General features: G+C 40.4%; 1 protein-coding gene across 1 annotated transcript in view; it reads left to right on the top strand.

The window, feature by feature from the left end:
* The first annotated feature begins 3,404 nt into the window (after positions 1-3,404).
* The window catches only part of MKRN2 (makorin ring finger protein 2), a 43,083-nt gene continuing 24,244 nt past the window's right edge, over positions 3,405-22,243 (top strand). The window contains exon 1 of the mRNA XM_028518675.2: positions 3,405-3,567. Within this exon, the coding sequence (XP_028374476.1) occupies positions 3,542-3,567 (26 nt within the window). The 5' untranslated portion in view covers positions 3,405-3,541. The remainder of the gene's footprint in view (positions 3,568-22,243) is intronic.

Raw genomic sequence — 22,243 nt, 5'->3', positions numbered from 1 at the left:
AGAAAAGGTTATATCGTTTTGGCTTTGAATAAGTAATTCTTACCCTGGGGCTATTTCTCTTTTGATGTTTTATATTGTCGACGTAATCTTGCCCATAAAAAATTAACAGCACAGTAAAAATAAGGATAGTGGTTACCCTAGGTAGGGGTTACTAACTGGGAGAGAGTGTAAGGGGTTCTGAGACTCTATTTTAAAATCAATGAGCTATATGTCATTTACAAGAGATATACATTAAATATAAAAAATACCAGGTAAGTTGAAAATAAAAAAGTTGGAAAAATAAACCTGAAGGAAAATTGATGTAACTATATTATTATCAGACAAAATACACTTCAGTAGAAGAAAAAATCCTAGACATTTCCTTTTTGAACCCGCATTCTCACAAACATCTTTCACATGCAACACACTGTCTGGGGTCATCACATTCTCCCCCTGAAAACGGTGCCCTGATGCAGTGAACAGCTAGAATTCTTTGAAATATCTTTTGTATGCATGTCTTTACGTAGTGTATTGTGTGCTCAATAGTGAGGTGTATACATTCTTTCACTGATTCACACTGTCCAGAATCACATGGCAACTAACATAATACAGAGAGACACTTCTTAGTCACAATGTGTTGACAAAACAGAAGGGAACTCTCTTAAATTTATTTGAACCTAAAAATACAAGCTTCACAATATATAAATCCAATGTTGACCAAACTAAAAGAACAGACAATCCCACAAATGTGGGATTATGCTAGAAATTAAAAAAAATCAGTAAGAAAAAGCTAACTAGAAAATCCTCAGTAGTTTGGCCCTGAGCTGGTGTAGCTCAGTGGATTGAGCACAGACTGTGAACCAAAGGGTCACTGGTTCAATTCCCAGTCAGGGCACATGCCTGGGTTGCAGGCCAGGTCCCTAGTAGGGGCCACATGAGAGGCAACTGCACATGATGTTTCTCTTCCTCTCTTTCTCCTTCCCTTCCCCTCTCTCTAAAAATAAATAAATAAAATTAAAAAGAAAGAAAATCCTCAATAGTTTAGAAATTAAGCAGCACATTTCTAAATAACTTACAGGTCAAAGAATGGAAATTGGAAAATATTTCAAATGCAATGGTAATGACATAAAAACTTGGGGCACACAACTAGAAGGAGCTTAGAGGGGAAGCTTTAGCTTTAAATACTTAAAAAAGAAGAATGCTTGAACATTAGTGATTTAAATTTCTATCTAAATAAGCTAGAAAACAAGAACAATTTGAACTAAAAAAACATAGAAAAAAGATAGTAAAGATAAGAGCAGAAATCTGTAAAAGCACATGTATAATGCAGACAATGAACAAAGCCAAAGTGAACTGGAGGCTGAGATGGCTTCAGTTATAAATTTTTCCAAACATTTAGGAAAAAAACAATATCTATATTACACTCTTTTCCAGAGAATAGAAAAGAAGGAAGATGTCTCAACTCATTTTATGTGTATCTCAGATACCAAAACCTGACATGGACATTACAATGAAGGAACACTGCAGACCACTCTCTCTCATGAACAAGGATGCAGAAATCCAAAACACAATTATTAACAGACAGAATCTAATGGCTCATAGAAAGAATAATCATCATGCCAAATGGGGTATATCTGAGGAATTCAAGGTTGACTTAACATTAAAAAAAATACAACTCAACACACTAGCAGAATAAAGCAGTACAGTTTTCTTAATAGATGGGAAGGAGAGAATTTAAACTTAGAGGAGGAAGAAACTTCCTTAATTTGATAATGGATAGCTTCAAACACACTAGAGCTAACTTTTTAATTAATGGTGAAATATTCAATAATGTCCCTGAGTTCAGAAACAAGACTAACATGTCCACTATTACCACATCTATGTAAGGTTACACTGAAGGTTCTCTGTAGTGCATTCAGACAAGAAAAGGAAAAAAAAAGGATATAAAGATTGAAAATGAAGTAAAACTGTCATTATTTGCTGATGGCATGAGTGTGTTGTAGAAAATTCAAAAACAGTCAACAAATAAAACATTAGAATTAATACATGAATTTAGCATGGAACAACCAATCAGGACATTTTTTAAAATATAATTTAAAATAGCATCCAAAAAAACAACTAGATATCCAGGAACGCTTCTAATAAAAATTGTCAAAAGGCCTATATACTCAAAACTACAAATTTTCCAATGTATTTCCTAAATTTGTGAGAGAAATTTCAGAAGTCCTAATTGCAAGTATATACTGTGCTGATTCATGGGAAGACATTTTACAGCAAAGTAAAACAACATACAAGTGTTGAGGTTCTACACAATATGTATAGATCAACACTCATAGCTGTATGTTCTTACAGCATGAATAGATCCCACAGATATAATGTTGGTCAAAAGAGGGCAAAGAGTACATACTGAATTATTTCATTTATATCAAGGTCAAGAACAATCTAATTTGTGATGACAGAAGGAGAATAACAGTTTTCTTTGGGAGATATTGAAGGGGCATAAGGGAGTCCTCTGGGGTAATGATAATGACCTTCGATCTGGGGGGTGATTTCCTGAGTGTATACGTATGTTCTGTGCACTTTGCTATAGTTATCTTAATAACTATAACTTAATAGTTATGTTTACAAATTATAAAAAGAATTTTTACAATAAATAGCAATGGGAAACCATTGAAAGGATTAAACGAGGTTAATGACATGATCCAACTTACGTTTTAAAAATAGGTTTTGTGCAACAACAGGTTAGAAGAGGGGAGAAGCCAGAAGAGCAGTTAAGAAGCCATTCATTGCATGGGCCCAGGCAAGGAATGATGGTCGTTTAGACTGGAACCATGAAGGTAGAAGTGGAGACAACCGGATGCATTGGAGAGCGGGATCTGCAGGATATAGAGACCCAGAGGAAAGAGTCAAGAATATCTTTTTTGGTTCCCAACACAGGAAATGGAAGACAAACAGTAGAGGAATGCCTGGAAAGAAAATAACTGAAACTTGAGATAGAAGTAGGGATTTTGTAAAACTAGCAATTGGGAGAGGATTAAAGAATTCCTTATTTGGGAGTCGAGGTCTGGCGAGAACAGTTGAGACAAGGCCCAAGAAAGGGGCCCAGGAAGTGTAGGTAGAGGATTTGGGATCAATATGCGCAGAGCACGGGCAGGAGTTTAGCCTCGGGAGGGGTGTAGGGATTGTAGGGGTGCGAGATGTCTCTAAGGAAGGCTCCTGAAGATGGGCAGACCCGTAGGAACTACCAGTTGGCAGGAGACGGGATACAACTGGCAGAACTAGGGTGGTAACCACACCCTGCTCATGAAGCTTGGAAATGCGAAACAAGTAGTGCGGGGATTGGGGGTCGCCCCCCCTCAATTCCGGGGCGGAACCAATTGTGACGGTGGCGAGGTTTCCGGCCGGCGCTACAAAGGTGCCACACGCGAGGGGGCGGTGTGCGCCGGCGTGACGCATTCAGGGGGGAGGGGCAGGGCCGAGGCAACGCGGAGGCGGTGAGAGCGGGAGGCTGCGGTGGGAGCGCGACGTTGCGGCTCGACCCCGGCCCGGTAGCCCTACCACCATGAGCACCAAGCAGGTTACTTGCAGGTTAGTGTGCGGCTCCGCGGGGTCCGGGAGCACCGGGCAATTTGGGGCCTCTCTCCCGGGCTCTGGGCAACCTGCGCGTTCAGTGTTACGGCCAGGGAAACTGAGGCTGGAGCGGATTCATGGAAGGTGGTTTAACCATTCGCGTTCCGGCTTTTCAAGGTGGAGCTAGCGCTGCGGCCGGAGCCGGGGACCCGGCGTGGGTGGCTGTGTTTTAATGGTCCAGACCCTGGATGAGGCAAGCGCGGGGGCTGTGCTGCGAGCTTGAAGCGTGGTCCCTGTGGGTTGGATGGAAGTGCTAGACAGGGCCGTGCAGGGTGCTGAAGCCCTTGGAGAAGAGTTCTTGGTACGTACAGTTGAGCTGGTAAAGGAGATTTGGAGTTAAGAGTACACTGAAAGGACGTTTACAAACGGGGATGCGACGCAGGAGTAGGTGGTTAATCGAAGATAAGGGCCTCAAAGAAGCTGAGGCCCGAAAGGGGCCTTAATTTCCTCAGAGTCTGAAGTACTCCTATGTACCCTAAACTTACAGAGAATAAGCAAGTAAGCATTGTTTTGAGGAAAATAATGGCAGGTGGGATTTACCGAAAGCTTAAGTGCTCCGTATATTTCCATGCCATTTATATTTATAACACAATTAGGCAGATGTAATTCCCATTTTACAGTGCAGAAAACAGACTGAAATAGGGTGATACTTGCACTTTACGGAGACACCAATTCGTAGAGAAATATGACGGTAATAGATGGATGCTTGTAGAAGGTTCAGAATCGGGTGACTACAACTGACTGCTCTTGTGAAATGGAAATAGCTTGGTTGTGTAACACCGTCATTCCTTGGTAAGCTTGTGGCTTACCTGTATTGGGATCCTGGTCTTACTGAACGGATACTGGGAAAGTACAAATTTTATTTTAATAATTGGTTTCAGTAAAATCTGTTTGGGAAACGTTGCTTTAAAAATAAAAATTAGCTTGATGATGTAATAGTTTATTTAAGAATCATTTGTTAGTTCTCTTCATTAGTATGAATAATTTAGAAGTGACTATATAAAAAATTTTCTGTTAGCATTGGTGTATATTAACTGTTCAATCAATTTTTATCCAAAGCCCACGTGACTTAACGTTAAGCAGTTGTCAGAAATGTGCACTTGGTATCTATAGGAAAGACTTGTAAGAGGTTACTTGTTCTATAAAGTCTTTTGTGGAGATATGTGTGTTTGTTTTTATTTTTATAAAGTTTCCCTTGTTAACCTAAAATTACAAGGCCTTTCAGAGTGAGAGGCAATAAGCATTTGAGATTTAAAAAAAGGATTGCCATTCGGGAAGCATGGATTCAGGCAGAACCCCAAATCATGTTTCATTTAGGTAACAAAGACAAGGGGTATTTAGGAGAAAGGGAAGGTGAACAATTACATCTGTAGGAGGAAGGCATTTTTATTGATGCAGATAAGCTAGTGATGCTAGTTCTAAACAGTGTTTAAAAGGTTAAATCCATAGTCAAGTCTGCTTTCTTGTTATCCTTGCAGACTTCTTTGGGAGGCAGTGTTGCTTTAAGCCCAGTAAAGGTTATTTTGCCCTGTTTTACATTACAAAGGCTTGAGGCATAAGACCTGCAAGGCAGTTCCTCTGGAATGGTAGCTCCAACTGTATTTTAAAGTGGCATCGCTTATTTTTTTTTTTTTTTAAAGATTTTATTTATTTATTTTTAGAGAGGGAAGGGAGGGGGAGAGAGAGAGAGACAGAGAGAGAGAGAGAGAGAGAGAGAGAGAGACAGAGAGAGAGACAGACATCAATGTGCGGTTGCTGGGGGTTCTGGCCTGCAACCCAGGAATGTACCCTGGCTGGGAATCGAACCTGGGACACTTTGGTTCCCAGCCCGCGCTCAATCCACTGAGCTACGCCAGCCAGGGCTGCATCGCTTATATTTTATTTAAGCCCCTTTTGGAACAATTTCTTTAAAAAAAATTCACCTCGGGGGGAGGGAGGTATAAGAGAGTTAATTGGTAATGGAAAGAAATATAATTAACAAAATTTTAATCACCTCATATTTATTTTTATTTTTTATTTTTCTTATCCTCACCTAACAACATGCTCACTGATTTTAGAGCGAGGGGATGGGAGAGAGAGAGGCAGAGAAACATTAATGTAAGAGAGAAATATAAGTTGGTTGCCTTTCATATGCACCTCAACCAGGGATGGAACCCACAACCTAGGTTTATGCCCTGACTGGAAATTGAACTTGTGACCTTTTGGTTCACTGGAGGATGCGCCAGCCAACTGAACCACACCAGCCAGGGCCCTGTTGGAGCAATTTCTTAGTCATTGTGGACTGGAGCAGATTCTGGCTACTCCTCCTAAGATGGGTCCACAAAACAATGCACATTTATATAGTGCTTTATAATCGAATCTCAACTCTGTGTAGTATCCAGTTTCACAGATATGGAAATCTTATACTCAGAAAGACTTGAGACTTGCCCCAAACTTCACATCTAAACTGCAGGAACAAGAACTTAAATCAGCCTCCTCCTACACTAGGAGATGGCCCAACCTGAAAGCTTTAATCTGTGTTTCCCAAACAGGGGTGTCCTGCAGGATGTTGTTGCATATAAACTAAAAGTGGGTTGGAATGTTGGGAAGGGATCACTTCTATTTAAGTACAAACCAATTTTGTTTGCAGGGGGAGTGGTTTACAATGTGCCAGTTGCTCTACCAGCCTTATTGCTTGTAATCCACCAATCAGGACTATTCCATAAATCATGAAACTGAGCCCCAGCCCCACTGAAGTGATGGCCCAACGTCATTCAGCCTCCAGGTGGCAGAGCTGTGGCATCATATTTCATGTTCCTGTAGACTGTGTAGCCTACAACTAAGTTTGGGAAACACTAAATGAAAATGTCTTTACTACAGGAATTTTCAAAGCTTTCAATATGCTCATATAAAAGGAAAACATGCAGAAAGGAAGTTTACTTGCCAAAGGGATGTGAAGGAATCAGCCTTGTAAGGACTGCCTGGCCAAATAAAAACAAAACACATATTTAAATGAAAAAAACAAACAAACAAACCCAGCAATATTACCAAGAGTACCAAGTTTATGTTAGTACATTCATGGTGGAAGAGCTTTTCTCTATTTATTATCTTATTCACTAAAGTCTTATTTCCAGACATTAGAACTTATAGATGTTCAAAGTATGATTTACTTGGTGGGCTGGACCAAAACAGTTGTCTTTGGTTTATCTCAGGGTGAAGAGTGTTTTCTGCTTTGTGTTCCTGCCTGTGGAATGTGATGTACATGCTTACTCTGAATGGCAGCAGGACTGTGTTCATTTTGCTCCTATTACAACCCCGCCCTCCCCCCCCCCAGTCTTGTTACCTTAGTCTTACTTTCCCACACCTGAGGGGGTGTGTCTGCCTGGGGCAATTATGTGCCCCACGTTGGGCACCAGATACTGTTATAGAACCAACACCAGCCCCCCACCCCCTGCCTGCCCTTGGGGATCTTGTTACTTGGTTCTTTTTTGCCCATTGCTGGTAGAAATCGTGGCTTTCAATGCTAGAGTTGGGTAAAAAGGAAAGGAAACGTTTATTCAAAAGTTATACAGCTTTAGAGTAAAGGTGGAGTGTCGCTGTTAAATTCCAAAATCCCTTTAAAGCACCCACAGGCATGCGCGTGCACGCGTACACACATGCACACGCACGCACACACACACGCACACAGTCCTGCCTCCCTTTGCCAAACCAGGCCAGTCAGGGGTACCATATCTCAGGAAAAGAAAATAGAAGTCTGTAGTTTGGCTAGGAACCCATTGTTTATTCAAAACTGCATCCTTATGGTGGGCTGGGGAATCCTTTTGCATCCTTTCAAACTACACGGCCAAGAGAGAGCTCTGCACAGCCGCTACATCCTACTCTGTTGCTTTATAAGCCATGTCATGTGGTCAAGAGAGCCACCTCTTTGCTTCCAAACCACATGGTTAAAAAAGTCCCCAGCGTGGCTGCCACACCTGTGTTTAAATCCCAGCCCAGATTTTCCTCCATAACCCTATTTTCTTTTTTTAATATTTATTTATTTATTTATTTTTAAAGAGATGGGAAGGGAAGAAGAGAGGAAGAGAAACATCAATGTGTGGTTCTCTCTCACACCCCCCTACTAGGGACCTGGTCTACAACCCAGGCGTGTGCCTTGGCTGAGAATTGAACCAGCGACCCTTTGGTTCACAGGCCGATGCTCAATCCACTGAGACACACCAGCCAGGGCCATAACTCCATTTTTGGCTTCTGCTACACTGGGTGACATCTACCAGTAGTCTGGTTTCTTCTGTCTTTCTTGGCTGCCGTTATTAGTCTGTCCAAGCATTGCCCTGTGATGCAGAAGCTGCCTCCAAGCTGCTCTCACAGGTGGAGGAAGCCCGCTCCGGCTACCTCGCATACCCAGTTAGAGTTATGCCCTTCTCCCTGGCTCCAAGTGCTGGCACAGCTTTTTAACATCATTAAAACACTGGCCAAGTTTTTCAGATATGCAAAGTAGCTCTCAGTGGCCCTGCTCTGCTTACCTCATCCCCCAAGTGATAGCTATAGGGGTTACCCTCCATTTGAGGGTACCTCCAGCTCAGCAGCCCGTTACACACCTATCTCTCTCCAAGAGGTAGATGTGAGGTGCTAGAATTTCCAAGCTTAATGACAAAGACACTGTATATGTTTAGTCTGGAAAGGCAAGAATGGTGGCTCACAGTTGCATTGTTAGTCAACTCTCCAATTCCTTGGCATGGCACTCTGTCCAGAATATCATGGGGATCATTTTTGCTGATTCACCTTCCTAACAATTTCCTGTCTTTCAGTCTGTTTCAAAGCACTGATGCAGGCCTTTATTATAGCTTGGTAACCAGTTCTTTTTTTGCCCTCAAGATTCTTTGTCTCATTACTAGTAAAGACCTAGAATTTTAGTTTTCTGAGAGAGTCAAGCCTAGAGTTTTTGATTCTTCGAAAGTCACAAAACATGGGGCATCTTGGCCAGTATGTAAGTGGTAGGAAAAACGAGCTTCAGAGTTGGGCAGTTCTGGATTCTGATCATGACAACCACCTGTGCCACAGTTTCCTCATCTGTAAAAGGGGGATAGTGATGCCTAACCAGCAGGGTTGGCTAAGACATTAAATAATAACCACAAACCATCTTGGAGCATTTACAAAGTGTTAAGCTAAACAGTTCCATGCATCATTTAAGTTAAACCTCACAGTAGTCTATCACAGAAATCCATGAAGTACAGTTATTGTAATCATATTATACATGGGGAAACTGAGGCTTGGAGATTTAAATAATTTGCTCAAGGTTACATAGCAAGCTGACTTTAGAGTCTTAACCACCTCACTATTTCATCCCTGCTTCTAGTACATGTTTCAAGTCCACTCCCATGCCTACTACCATGCCTAGCATTAGCTCCCTTCCCCCTTGACAAATCTGTTTGCAACAGTACAGCCAGAAATTTAAGCCTGGGAAAATGTGTAGGAAAATATAAAGGAAGGTGACAGAGAGAATGCAAATTACCCATATACTTGGGGATGATTTGCAAAAGTGTTTTGCTCAAGACAGGCACCACTAGAAGGCCTGCAAGAAACCAGGTTGATTCTGTTTTTGTTTTTGTTTTTTTTTTTTTCAGCAACAGCTACAGCTACTGGCGGTTCTGTGGCTCATAGTGAACAGATACACTTTACATCATGTAATAATAACCATACCAGCTGAAACCCAGAACAACAGAACCCTTTGGAGTGTCCCCCAGAAAGAATCTCCCTATTTTTTTAAGTCTCCTGCTATGTACTTCCTGGCCCTCTTACTACCTGGCCCCCATCCTCTGCCCCTGTTCATGGCTCTGAGGAAGGTATAAGGGATGGATGGTTTGGCCATTAGGAAGAGTAGGCAGGTGGAAATTCACTACAAAGTATAATGTGAAAGAGGCCTGAATTAAGTTTAGTACAACATAGATGGGGAGAGATGGCTGTAAGTGCTTGACAAAAATGCCCCAAAGGTGAAGCAGAATGTACTCAAGGTAGTTTGGTGTTTGTCTCTGGGGAGTAGAAAAGGTGGCATACGCTACAGAAATAAGACTAGGCTGGCTTCACCTCCTACATAATACTCATGTCACACTCACCTTTCTTAAAGGTTGTGATGATGGTCTAGAAGTTATTTTTGAACCTCTTTAAATTTGAGCTCAGTCACTTACGGAAGTGAGATGGCTTGCACGAAGTCACCAGTTTAATAAGAGGCAACTCTAACTAGAAGCTCTGGTTGGTGGTTAAATATTCGTTTTGGTAATGGGAAAGATAATTAGTGAATACAACTTGGAAGGCAAAATTTCTTAATATGACTTGTGGGATGTAATGGCAGAATCATAAAAGGAATTGTTGTATGACCAATGCTAAAAACCTCTTTTCTTACATGCCGGTCAACAAATAGTATCTGGAAGAGGACTTCTGGTTGTCTCCTACCCTATTTTTTGTTTGTTTGTTTGTTTGTTTGTTTGTTTTCAGGAAACCTTGTCTAGTTTCTGCAATAGAAACCATTAATGAAGTATTTGTAAGATCTCAGTTTTGTGGAACTGTTTATATAGCCACTGTGAGCCTGTTCTCTTCCAGTATTTGAGTTTACTGATCCTGATACCTGCCATGTTAATTATTTTCTTCACACTTAAAATCAGTATTTATCATTCAGACTTGGTTCTTGGCACTGATTTTTTTTTAACTTTTATACCTTTTAAGATCAACGATTACCATATTTGAGGATGATTGAAATAGTATTACAGGCTTATTTTGGAGTAACATTTTCCAGAAAGAATTATCAAACTTGAGAAGTATAATACATTTGTGTGTCCAGGACCCACCACCTCTGTGTCCAGAGATTAACTGGGAAGACCCACATGACTGACTCAGCATGTAGTCGTACTCAGGGCTGAGATTTATTACAGTGGTGGAGTAAGGAGTCACAGTTGGATTACAAGGGAAAAAGATATGGGCAGCATCTGGAGGAGCCTGTGTGCAGGCTTCCCGCCTTTACTCTGTCCCATAAAAGATCACACAGCATGCTTTGCCCCCAGCAACTAAAATGCAGCAACATGTGTCCTGGGAAGCCCATTAGAGATTCATTGCCCAAGCTGGTCACTCTCTACTTAGCATCTACCAAAATTCTAGATTCCCAGAGAGAAAGCAGATGCTTAAGATTAACCACATTGTGCAGTTAAGACACTGTAGCTAGTCTTATCACTTGGGGAAATTTTATATCACTGTAGAGAACTGTTTACCAGCCAAGTTCCAGATGCTAGGCAGGGACAGCCTTGCAGGCATGCCCTTCTAAGGGTAGCAGGCTTAGACCTTACATGTCAGCTATGTTCTGCACAGTTAAAATCAGTATTGGCAATAAAAAGGCCTTTGGTATAGGCCTTTTTTATAAAGCACCTAGAGTTTCTATTTTTTTAACTTTTTCAGTTACAGTTGATGTACAATATTATATTAGTTTCAGGTGTACAACATAGTAATTAAATATTTATATACCTTACAGAGCGATGAACATGATAACTCTCATAGCCATCTGATGCCATACGTAGTTATTACAATATTATTGACTATATTCCCTTTGCTGTACTTCACATCCCTGCTTTTTGTAATTTTTAATCCTTTCACCTTTTTCACCCATTCCACAGATGATGAGTCAAAGAATCAAAGATATAGGGGTGCATGTCTTTTCAAATTAGTGTTTGGGTTTCTTCAGCTAAATACTCAGAAGTGGAATTGCTGGGTCATGTGGTAATTATATTTTTAATTTGCATTTTTTAGGGGTTTTTTTTAAAGATTTTATTTATTTACTTTATAGAGAGAGAGTGGAAGGAAGGAAGAAAGACGGAGAGAAACATCAATGTGTGAAAGATAAATCAATTGGTTGCCTCTCACACACCCCCTACTGGGGACCTGGCCTGCAACCCAGGCATGTGCCCTGACTGGGAATGGAACCTGCGACCTTTTGGTTTGCAGGCTGGCACTCAATCCACTGAGCCACGCCAGTGAGGGCTATATTTTTAATTTTTTAAGGAACCTTCATACTGTTTTCTGTAGTGGCTGCACTAATTTGAGATCCTATCAACAATGCATGTTGATGGTGCCTTAGAAAAGGGACCTCATCCTCACCACCATTGTTTTTTGATGATTTATTAATGATAGCCATTCTGACAGGTATGAGGTGATATGTCATTGTGGTGTTAATTTTTTTAATTTGCATTTCCTTGAGAGTTAATGATGTTGAGCATCTTTTTATATGTCTATTAGTTATCTGTATGTCTGCTCATTTTTTAATTGGATTGTTTATCTTATTTTATTTTTGGTGTTGAGTTGTATGAGTTCTTTACAAATTTTGGATATTAAAACCTTATTGGATGTCTTTTTGGCAAATATCTTCTCCCATTCAGTGGGTTGTCTTTTCGTTTTATTGATGGCTTTCTGTGCTGTGCAAAACCTTTTTGGTTTGGTAGTCCCATTTCTTCCTTCCTTCCTTCCTTCCACAAGCAGGGGCATGTGAGAGGCAACCACACATTGCTTCACTTCTGTGAAAGATGCCATTGGTATTTTGATAGATTTTGCATTGAATCTGTGGATTGTTTTAGGTAGTAAGGACATTTTAATGATGTTAATTTTTCCCATCCATGAGCACCTATGACCTTTGATTTATCTGTATCTTCTTCAGTTTTCTTAATTTCTGATAGTTTTCCAGTTACAGGTCTTTTACCTAGTTGGTTAAATTCATTCCTAGCCATTTTATTCTTTTTGACAGAATTGTAAATGGGATTGTTTTTAAAATTTCTTTCTGACAGTTCGTTATTGGTATAAAAAGAAATGGAACCAGTTTTGAAATACTAATTTTGTGTCCTGCTATTTGACTGAATTCACTTGTTCTACTGGTTGTTTTGGTGGAATCTTTAGGGTTCTCTCTCTGTAGTATGTTATTTGCAAATAACAGTTATACTTCTTTCTTTTCGATTTTGGTGCCTTTTATTTATATTTTTTGTTTTTGTCTGATAGCTGTGGCTAGGATTTCAATACTATGTTGAATAAGAGTGGTGAAAGTGGACATCCTTGTCTTGCTCCTGTTCCAGAAGATTTTTATTTACTTTTTACAGAGAGGGGAATAGAGGGGAGAAAGAAAGGGAGAGAAACATCATTGTGATAGAGAAACATCAGCTGGTTGCCTCCCGCATGCCCCCAGCCAGGGACCTGGCCCACAACCCAGGCATGTGCCCTGACCAGGAATCAAACCAGCAACCTTTCAGTTCGCAGGCTGGCACCTAACCCACTGAGCCACACCAGTCAGAGCATTTCAATTTTAAAAAAAATATTTTATTTATTTATTTTTAGAGAGGGAAGGGGGGAGAGGGAGAAAGAGAGAGAGAAACATCAATGTGCAGTTTCTGGGGACCATGGCCTGCAACGTAGGCATGCGCCCTGACTGGGAATCGAACCTGCGATACCTGGTTCGCAGCCCGCGAGAAATCCACTGAGCTACACCAGCCAGGGCTGCATTTCAATTTTTTTAACTGTTGAGTATGATGTTAGCAATGGGTTTGTCATATGTGGCCTTTATTATGTTGGAGGTGTGTTCCTTCTATCTCCACTTTGCTGAGAGTTTTTATCATAAATATATATTGGATTTTGTCAAATGCTTTTTCTGTATTGATTTTTGTCTTCATTTTGTTTATGTGATGTATTACATTGACTTGCAGATATTGAACTAATCTTGCAACCAAGAATAAACTGTACTTAGTCATGGTGTATGTTTTTTTTTAATGTATTGCTGAATTCTGTTTATATTTTGTTGAGGATTTTTACATCTGTTATTGATCGGGGATATTGACCTATGGTTTTCTCTTTTTTTTGTAGTGTCTTTGTCTGGTTTTGGGATCAGACTAATACCGACCTTATAAAATAAGTTTGGAAACTTTCCCTCTTCTTCAGTTTTTTGGAATAATTTAAGAAGGATAGATATTAATTCTTTTTGGAGTGTAGTAAAATTCACTTGTGAAGCCACGTGGTCCAGGACTTTTGTTTGTGGGAAGTTTTTGATTGATGACTTGATTTAGTTAGTAGTTATTGGTCTGTTCAGATATCTGTTTCTTCCTGATTTAGTCTTGAATGATTGTGTATATCTAGAAATTTCTTCAGTTCTTACATGTTGACTAAATTTGTTGATATATAATTGCTCATACTATTTTCTTACAGTCCTTTGTGTTTCTTTGGTGTTGGTTGTCACTTCTTTTCTGAATTTATTTGGGCCCTCTCTTTTTCTTGATGAGTCTTGCTAAAGGTTTATCAATTCTATTTATCTTTTCAAAGAACCAACTTGGTTTCACTGATCTTTAGTGTTTTTTTAGACTTTTGTTTATGTCTACTCTGATATCGCTCCCCCCACCCTTTTAAGACTTATTTATTTACTTCTAGCGAGAAGGAGAGAGAGATTATCAGTGTGTGAGAGATACATCAATCAGTTGTCTCTCACATGTCCACAACTGCCCCGCAACCCAGGCATGTTCCCTGACTGGGAATTGGACCACTGGCTTTTGGGTTCACAGACCGCCACTCAGTCCACTGAGTCACACCAGCCAGGGCTATTTTTAATCTTTATTGTGTTTTTTTCCCATTACCATTTAGTCTCCTTATACCCCCACCCTAGTAATCACCACACTGTTGTCTAAATCCATGAGTCTTTCCTTTTTTCTCAATCCCTCCACACCCCAACCTCCGCCCCCCAACTAGTTGTCATCCTGCTTTCCATCTATGACTCTGTCCACATTGTCCATGTTAGTTTAGTTCATTCATTAGATTCCACATATGAGTGAAATTATATGGTATTTGTCTTTCTCTGGCTTATTTCACTTAGCATAATGTTCTCTAGGTTTATCCATTCTGTTGCAAAGGGTAAAATATTCTTTTTTATAGCTCAGTAGTATTCCATTGTGTAAATGTCCCATAATTATTTTATCCACTCATCATTAATGGACACTTGGGCTGCTTCCACATCTTGGTGATTGTAAATAACAATGCAATGAACATAAGGGAGCTTATGTTTTTTTTTTTGAATTAGTGTTTTGGGTTCTTTCAGATATCTTCCCAGGAATGGGATCGCTGGGTCAAAAAACAGATCCATTTTTAAGTTTTTGAGGTATCTCCATACTGCTTGCCACAGTGGCTGCACCAGTCTGCCTTCCCACCACAGTGCAAAAGGGTTCGCCTTTCTCCACATCCTCACCAGCACTTGTTGCTTGTTGATTTATTGATGACAGCCTTTCTGACAGTATGAAATGGTGTCACATTGTGGTTTTCATTTGCATTTCTCTGATGATTAGTGACATGGAGCATTTTTTCATATGTCTGTTGGCCTTCTGTATGTCCTCCTTGGAGAAGTGTCTGTTTACGTCCTTTGCCCATTTTTTAATTGGGTTGTTCTTTTGGTGTTGAGTTTTGTAAGTACTTTATAAATTTTGGATATTAACCCCTTATCAAATGTATCAGTGAATATGTTCTCCCATTCTGTGGGTTGTCTTTTTATTTTGTCGAATTCCTTTGCTGTGCAGAAACTTTTTAGTTTGATGTAGTCCCGTTTGTTTGTTTTTTATTTATTCCCCTTGCCTGGGAAGATATATCTGATTAAAAATTGCAATGAGCAATGTTCAAGATTTTGCTGCCTGTTTTCTCCTAGGATTTTTATGATTTTGGGTCTAACATTGAATGAAGTCTTTGATTGATTTTGAATTCTTGTGTGGTGTAAGAAGGTAGTCTAGTTTCATTTTTCTGCATGTATCTGTCCAGTTTTCCCAACACCAATTATTGAATAAACTATCTTTAGCCCATTGTATATGTTTGGTTCCTCTGTCAAATATTAATTGATTATAAATGTGTGGGTTTATTCCTGGGCTCTCTGTTCTGTTCCGTTGATCCATGTGTCTGTTTTTATGCCAATACCAGGCTGTTTTGATTACTAAGGCATTGTAATACAGTATGATAGTAGGTAGTGTGATTGTTCCAACTTAGTTCTTCTTTCTCAAGATCACTTGTTATGTGGGGCCTTTGTGGCTCCATATAAATTTTTGAAATATTTGTTCTAGTTCTGTGAAATAATGTCGTTGGAATCTTGATAGGAATTGCGTCGAATCTATAGATTATTTTGGGTAGTGTGGACATTTTAATGATGTTAATTCTTCCTATCCATGAACACAGTTATACTTCCACTTATTTGTATCTTCTTCAGTGTCTTATTTTCCAAGCGAGTACAGGTCCTTCACATCCTTGGATAGGTTTATTCCTAGGTATTTTATTCTTTTTGAAGCAATTGCAAATGAATTGTTTTCTTTTTCTGTTAGTTCATTATTGGCATACAAAAATGCTACTGTGTTTTGGAGATTAATTTTGTATCCTGCTGCTGAATTCATTTATCACTTTTAGTAGTTTCTTGGTGGAATCTTTGGGGTTCTCGATGTACAGTATCATGTCATCTGCAAATAAAGACAGTTTACTACTTCCTTTCTAATTTGGATGCCTTTTATTTCTTCTTGTCTGATTGCTGTCGCTAGGACTTCCAGTACTGTGCTGAATAAGAGAAGTGAAAGCAGACATCCTGTCTTGTTCCCGATCTTAAGGGAAATGCTTGTAGTTTTTGCCCACTGGGTGTGATGCTGGCAGTGGGTCTGTCATATATGGCCTTTATTATGTTTAAATGTGCCCCCTCTATTTTCACTTTGCTGAGTTTTTATCATAAATGTGTGCTGGATTTTATCAAATGCTTTTTCTGCATCAGTTGATATGATCATGCGGGTTTTATCCTTCACCTTATTTATGTGGTGAGTCACATTATTGATTTGTGAATGTTGTACCAACCATGCATTCCCAAAATAAATCCCACTTGATTGTAGTATATAAGCTTTTTGATGTATTGCTGTGTTCAGTTGCTAATACTTTGTTGAGGATTTTAGCATCTGTTTCATCAGGGGTAGTGGCCTCTAATATTCTCTTTATAGTGTCTTTATCTGGTTTTGGAATTAGGATAATGCTGGCATCATAAAATGAGTTTGGGAGCCTTTCCTCCTCTTGAATTTTATGAAATAGTTGGAGAAGGGGAGGTGTTAGTTCTTCTTGGAATATTTGGTAAAATTCCCCTGTGAATCCATGTGGTCCAGGACTTTTGTTTGTTGGGAGTCTTTTGATTACTGCTTCAATTTCATTAGGTGTAATCTCTGTTCAGATTTGCTTATTCTCCCTGATTTAGTTTTGAAAGACTGTTTCTAGGAATGTATCCATTTTGTCCAGGTTGTCCAGTTTGTTGGCATATAGTTATTCATAATATTTTCTTACAGTCCTTTGTAAGGTATCAGTTGTTATTTCTCCTCTTTCATTTCAGGTATTATTTTTGGAGATCCTTTCTTTTCTCTTGAGGAGTCTGGTTAAAAGTATGTCAATCATGTTTATCTTTTGAAAAACTTAGCTCTTGGATTAATCTTTTGTGTCATTTTTTTACTCTTATTTCATTTGTTTCTGCTCTCATCTTTCTCATTTCCTTACTTCACTTTGGGTTTTGTTGATCCATTCATTGTTTAATAACATTATTGAGCTTCTATGTCTTTGTATGTTTTTCTGTGTTCTTCTTGTGGTTGATTTTTAGTTTCATAGCATTGTGGTCAGAGAAGATGCTTGATAATGATTTCAGACTTCTTAAATTTATTTTCACTTGTTTTGTGTCCTAACATGTGGTCTATACTAGAAGATGTTCCATGTGCATTTGAAAAGTATGTATGTTCTGCTGCTTTGAGGTGAAATGCTCTGAAGATATCACTTAAATCCATTTGATCTAGTGTGTCATTTAAGCCCCTGTCTCCTTGTTGATTTTCTGCCTGGAAGATCTAGCTATTGAAGTCATTGTGGTGTTAAATTCCCCAACTATGACTATATTTCTGTCTGTCTCTCCTTTTGTCCATCAAGATTTGCTTCACTTATTTAGATGTTCCTATGTTGGGTGAGTAAATATTTACTAAAGTTATATCCTCTTGTTGGATTCTTTCCTTTATCATTATGTAGTGTCCTTCTTTGTCTCTTACTATAATAGCCTTGGTTTTAAAGTCTATTTTGTCTCATATAAGCACTGCTACTCCAGTTTTTTTTTTCTTTTCCATTTACATGAAATAACTTTTTCCACCCCTTTGCTTTTAGTCTATGTGTATCTTTTGATATGAGATAGAGCTCTTGGAGGCAGCATTTATGTGGGTCTTGTTTTGTTATCCATTCAGTACCCTCTGTTTTTTGGTTGGAACATTTAAGCCATTTACATTTAAGGTGATTATGGACAGTTATGTATGTAGTGCCAGTTTATTGTTACACTGTTTTCCTCGGTTTTATTTTTCTTTCTCTTTTTTCTTCTTTTTTAAAGCAAGCCCTTTAACATTTGTTGCAGTACTGGTTTGGTGTTAACAAACTGCTTTAGCTTTTTCTTGTCTGGGAAGCTCCTTATTTCTCCTTTGATTTTAAATGATAGTCCTGCTGTGTAAAGGATGCTTCGTTGTAGGTCCTTGCTTTTCATCACCTTGAATATTTCACACTGCTCACTTCTGTCCTGAAATGTTTCTGTTGGGCAATCAGATGCCATTCTAATTGATGCTCCCTTATAGGTAACAACTTGCATTTTTCTTGTGGCTTTTAGGGTTGTCTTCTTGTCTTTAGGCCTTGTCATTTTAATTATGACATGTCTCCATGTAGGCATCTTTGGGTCCAACTTGTTTGGGACTATCTGAGGTTCCTGGATTTGTGTGTCTTTTCCCTTCACCAGATTAGGGAAGTCGTCAGTCATTATTTCTTCAAATAGGTTCTCAGTCCTTTGCTCACTCTCATCTCCTTCTGGTATTCTCATGATGCAGTAGTTGTTATGCTTCATGTTGTCCAAAATGTTTCTTAAGCTCTCCTCTTTATTTTTTAGTAATTTTACTAAAAATTTTAGTAATTTTCTTTATCTTTCCATTTTGGCTGCTTTGTATTTTCTGTCTTAGCTGTTAAACTATTCTGCTGTTAAACTAAGCAAGGCTTAAGCTCCACAGGGTGGGGTTGAGTAATTCCTGTGGGTGTGCTTTTTGCCTCCCCTCAGGCTGATGCAGTTTGGAGAGGGATGGTTTGCCTGAGAAAGACGGCTTCTGCAGCATGGGGAACGAACGACTCAGCACAGGGATCCTGATGGCCGTTCCATCAGTTCTCTCCCCAAAGCCACCAGTCACAGACTTTCCTCAGGTGTCTCTAGTCCACTCTGCCATCCCTCTGCCAGTGCCCAGGGTAAGTGGCTGCAAATGAAATGTTGTGCATTGGCCCTTAAAGAAGCTCTCTGCATCTCCAGCCATCTCTCCCTGGCACGCAGAGACCCTGCTGTTTTTCACAGCTGGATTTTATCTGGGTTCCATTGTGGCTTTGGTGCTGTAGGCTGGGGAGTCCAACTTGGTGTTAGATCCCACACTTCTCAGGGGGAACCCCCTGGCTGCCGAAACAGCCCTCCAGCAGTTCAGCTGCCACCTGCCAGCCATCTTGTGCCTCCTCTGCACTCCCCCCCAGTCTTGTGGTGGTGAAGTGGTTTCTTCTATCTGTCCTTGGTGATTAGGCTTCTCTCCAGCTAGTGTTCAGTTGTTTATTCATGATGATTTCTGTATAATTTAGTTGTGATTCCAGATTGGTCCTGGGAGGAGTGTAGCTTCCACTTACTCCTCTGCCATCTTGGGTGTATATTTTTTATTTACATGTTTCATCTTGTTTTCTTAAGCCCCTTTATCGTTTCTTTTTTTTTTTTTTACCATTTCTTATAATACAGGTTTAATGGTGATAACCACTGTTAGCTTTTTTGTGGGGGGGGGGGGGGTCTGGGAAGCTCTTTATCTCTCCTTTGATTCTAAATGAAAGTGTTGCTAAGTAGAGTAATCTTGGTTGTAGGTCCTTGATTTTCATCACTTTTAATATTTCTTGCCAGTCCCTTCTGGCCTGAAAAGTTTCTGTTGAGAAATTAGCTGGAAATCTTATAGGACCTCTCTTGTAGGTAACTAACTGCTTTTCTCTTGCTGCTTTTAAGATTCTCTGTTTGTCTTGAACCTTTATATTTTAATTATGGTGTGTTGGTGTGTGCCTCTTTGAGTATGTCTTGTTTGGGGCTCTCTGCACTTCCTGGACTTGTATGCCTATTTCCTTTGCCAAGTTAGAGAAATTTTCAGTCATTATTTCTTCAAATAAGTTTTCAGTTCCTTGCTCTCTGTCTTTTCCTTTTGGTACCATTATGATGTGGATGTTGTTCCACTTGCTGTTGCCCTAAAGGTCTCTTAAACTAGCCTCATTTTTTAAAATTCCTTTTTCTTTTTGCTGTTCTGATTGGGTGTTTTATCTTTTGTTGAAGTTCTCACTGAGTTCATCTATTCTTCCCCTAAGTTTATTGAGCATCCTTTTAACCAGTGTTTTGAATTTTGTATTTGGTAGATTGCTTGTCTCCAGTTCACTTAGTACATATGAATTGCCCTTGATTGCTGTTGCCATGTCTGTGGGTAGGGTTGAACCTCAGCATCACTGGCTCTGAGAGCTGGTGATTACAGCAGATAAACTTTCAGCCCCTGGACTGATCCCATGGATCTGGAGTAACTCTAGCAGGCTCTTTTGCCAGCCAAGTGTGTCCTTCAGGAGTTTCATTTGTGGAGCTCACTGGATGGTGCCCTAGTGTGGTGGGAAGCCAGCCACTGGGAGTGTTGGTTCTGGCGCCTCTTGGGGGACCTCCAGTACAGGCCAAAGGCAGCTGCAACTTTTGTTTGGCTTAAAGGCACTTGGGAGAGGTTATACTGCAAACTGATGCCAGCTGCCACTTGTGCCATGCTTTGGTCCCTTTGGTGGGCACTGATGTGAGCTGAGGCTGTCCCTGAAAGGAACCAGGCCCACAATGGATCTGCCTTGGGCCAGCTGGTAGTATGTGAGTTCTTGACTATGTGCAGGGAAGACTTCACAATACAAGTCCAGGTGATTTTGAGTATATGTTTATTAAGGCTGGGGACAGTGAAACAAAGTGGCTTAGGATGGAAGAAACAACAAGAGAGTGCCTAGGTGGTGCTCTGCCTTGGCCCTCTAGAAATGTTAATGGAAAGAATTGAGTCATTCTGGGCTGCATGAGCTCACTGAGAAGTAAGTCACAGTGACAGAAGTGAGCCAAAGCAGGGCTGCTGTTAGCTCACCAAAAAGTCAGAGAAAGTGGGGACTTGGAGACAGGGTCAGAGAGCTAGCTCAGGATAAGCTGCTGTGCTCACTGCTCCCCTGGTTGCATGTCTCGTGGGGACCCTTAAGAGTTTAGGAGAAAGAAAATAAAACATAATGCCCAGGAAAAGTAGGAGTGTGGTGTGTTCCAAAGAGACATGTTCTAGGTTTGTTTTGAGTGTTCTTACCTGTTTTGTAAAGGCAGGTATCCTAGGGAAAGTCCTAGGGGAGGGTTTCAGTAGAATATTCATCATGTGTTCTTTAATATGCTGATGTGCCAAAATGAGTGCATGGAGGGACCAGGGTCATTTTATGGTCAGCTTTACCTCTCTCTTTGATTTGTTTGATTCTGATTGGGTTTTTTGTTACATATTCCCTTCATTTGTCCTTGGGTTTAACTGGCACAGATGGCATAATTGGGTCTCTGTTATCTGTCTCCTTGACCAGGGTGATTTAAGCTATTTACTCTCTGGTTAGGGAGGAGAAATGTAAACCATTTGGTCTCAAGTGTTGGTTAGGGATGATGAGATCTTATAGTTTACTAGCTGGCTGTAAATTGCTCAAATTGGCCCCATTTGTCTAACCATTTTTCTCAGTTTTGTTTTCCCATTTGTCAAAATAATTCTCCTAACATCTAACTATCCCGTCTCAAGGCCAAGCATCATTTGTGCCAAGCTTGTGGACACTTAGTTGTAGTATGTTCAAAGCCAAGACTGGCCACCTTTATGCCAAGCTTGGGGCCATCTGATGGGAATTACAGTGCAAGTTGAGTCCTTTGCCACTTGTGCTGGGCTCAGGGCTGCTTAGTAAGAGGTACAGGCCACAGCAAGGCCAAATGCTGCTTGTTTGGGGCTTGGGGACTTTTGCAGGGTTTTAGGAAAGTCCACAGTACAAATTCAAGCAGGCTGCTTTTGTGGAAAAGATGCTGGACATGGCTGGGGCTGGGTACGTGAGTTGAGTGGGTCAGGGTCTCAGGGCATCACCAGAGCTGGGCAGCCAGTGTTAGCCAAGTTAATGAAGACCTCAGATTTGGCACTGGGTGGGAGGAGACTTTAACAAAGGAACAACAGTGCCTGCCCCACTTCCATCAGGGAGAGAGCTATCCTGCTCTATCCTGACCCCTGCTCTTCTTGCCCTTACCCTGAAGCTAGTCTGTTTAGTTTCTCCTCCTGTGTCCCTGGTGTGTTTTGAGCTGCTGCCCCAGTACTGGGACTTAGAGTTTATAAGTGAATGAGTGAGGCAGTGAGGCAGTGGATGGCCCCTTCATAAGGAGCTCCTAGATCTCCAGCAGCCGTCTGTCTTACTTGGTCATAACCCCTGCTGGTTTCACAGCCAGATGTTATGGGAACACTTCTTCTTTGGCACTGGTGTCCTGGCCTGGGGAGCCCTATGTGGGGCTTGGGCCCCTTGC

This window comes from Phyllostomus discolor, chromosome 7, assembly GCF_004126475.2.
Source record: "Phyllostomus discolor isolate MPI-MPIP mPhyDis1 chromosome 7, mPhyDis1.pri.v3, whole genome shotgun sequence".
NCBI classification, from domain to species: domain Eukaryota; kingdom Metazoa; phylum Chordata; class Mammalia; order Chiroptera; family Phyllostomidae; genus Phyllostomus; species Phyllostomus discolor.
Note: the sequence above shows the minus strand (reverse complement) of the source record. Positions and strands in the feature narration are given on the sequence as shown.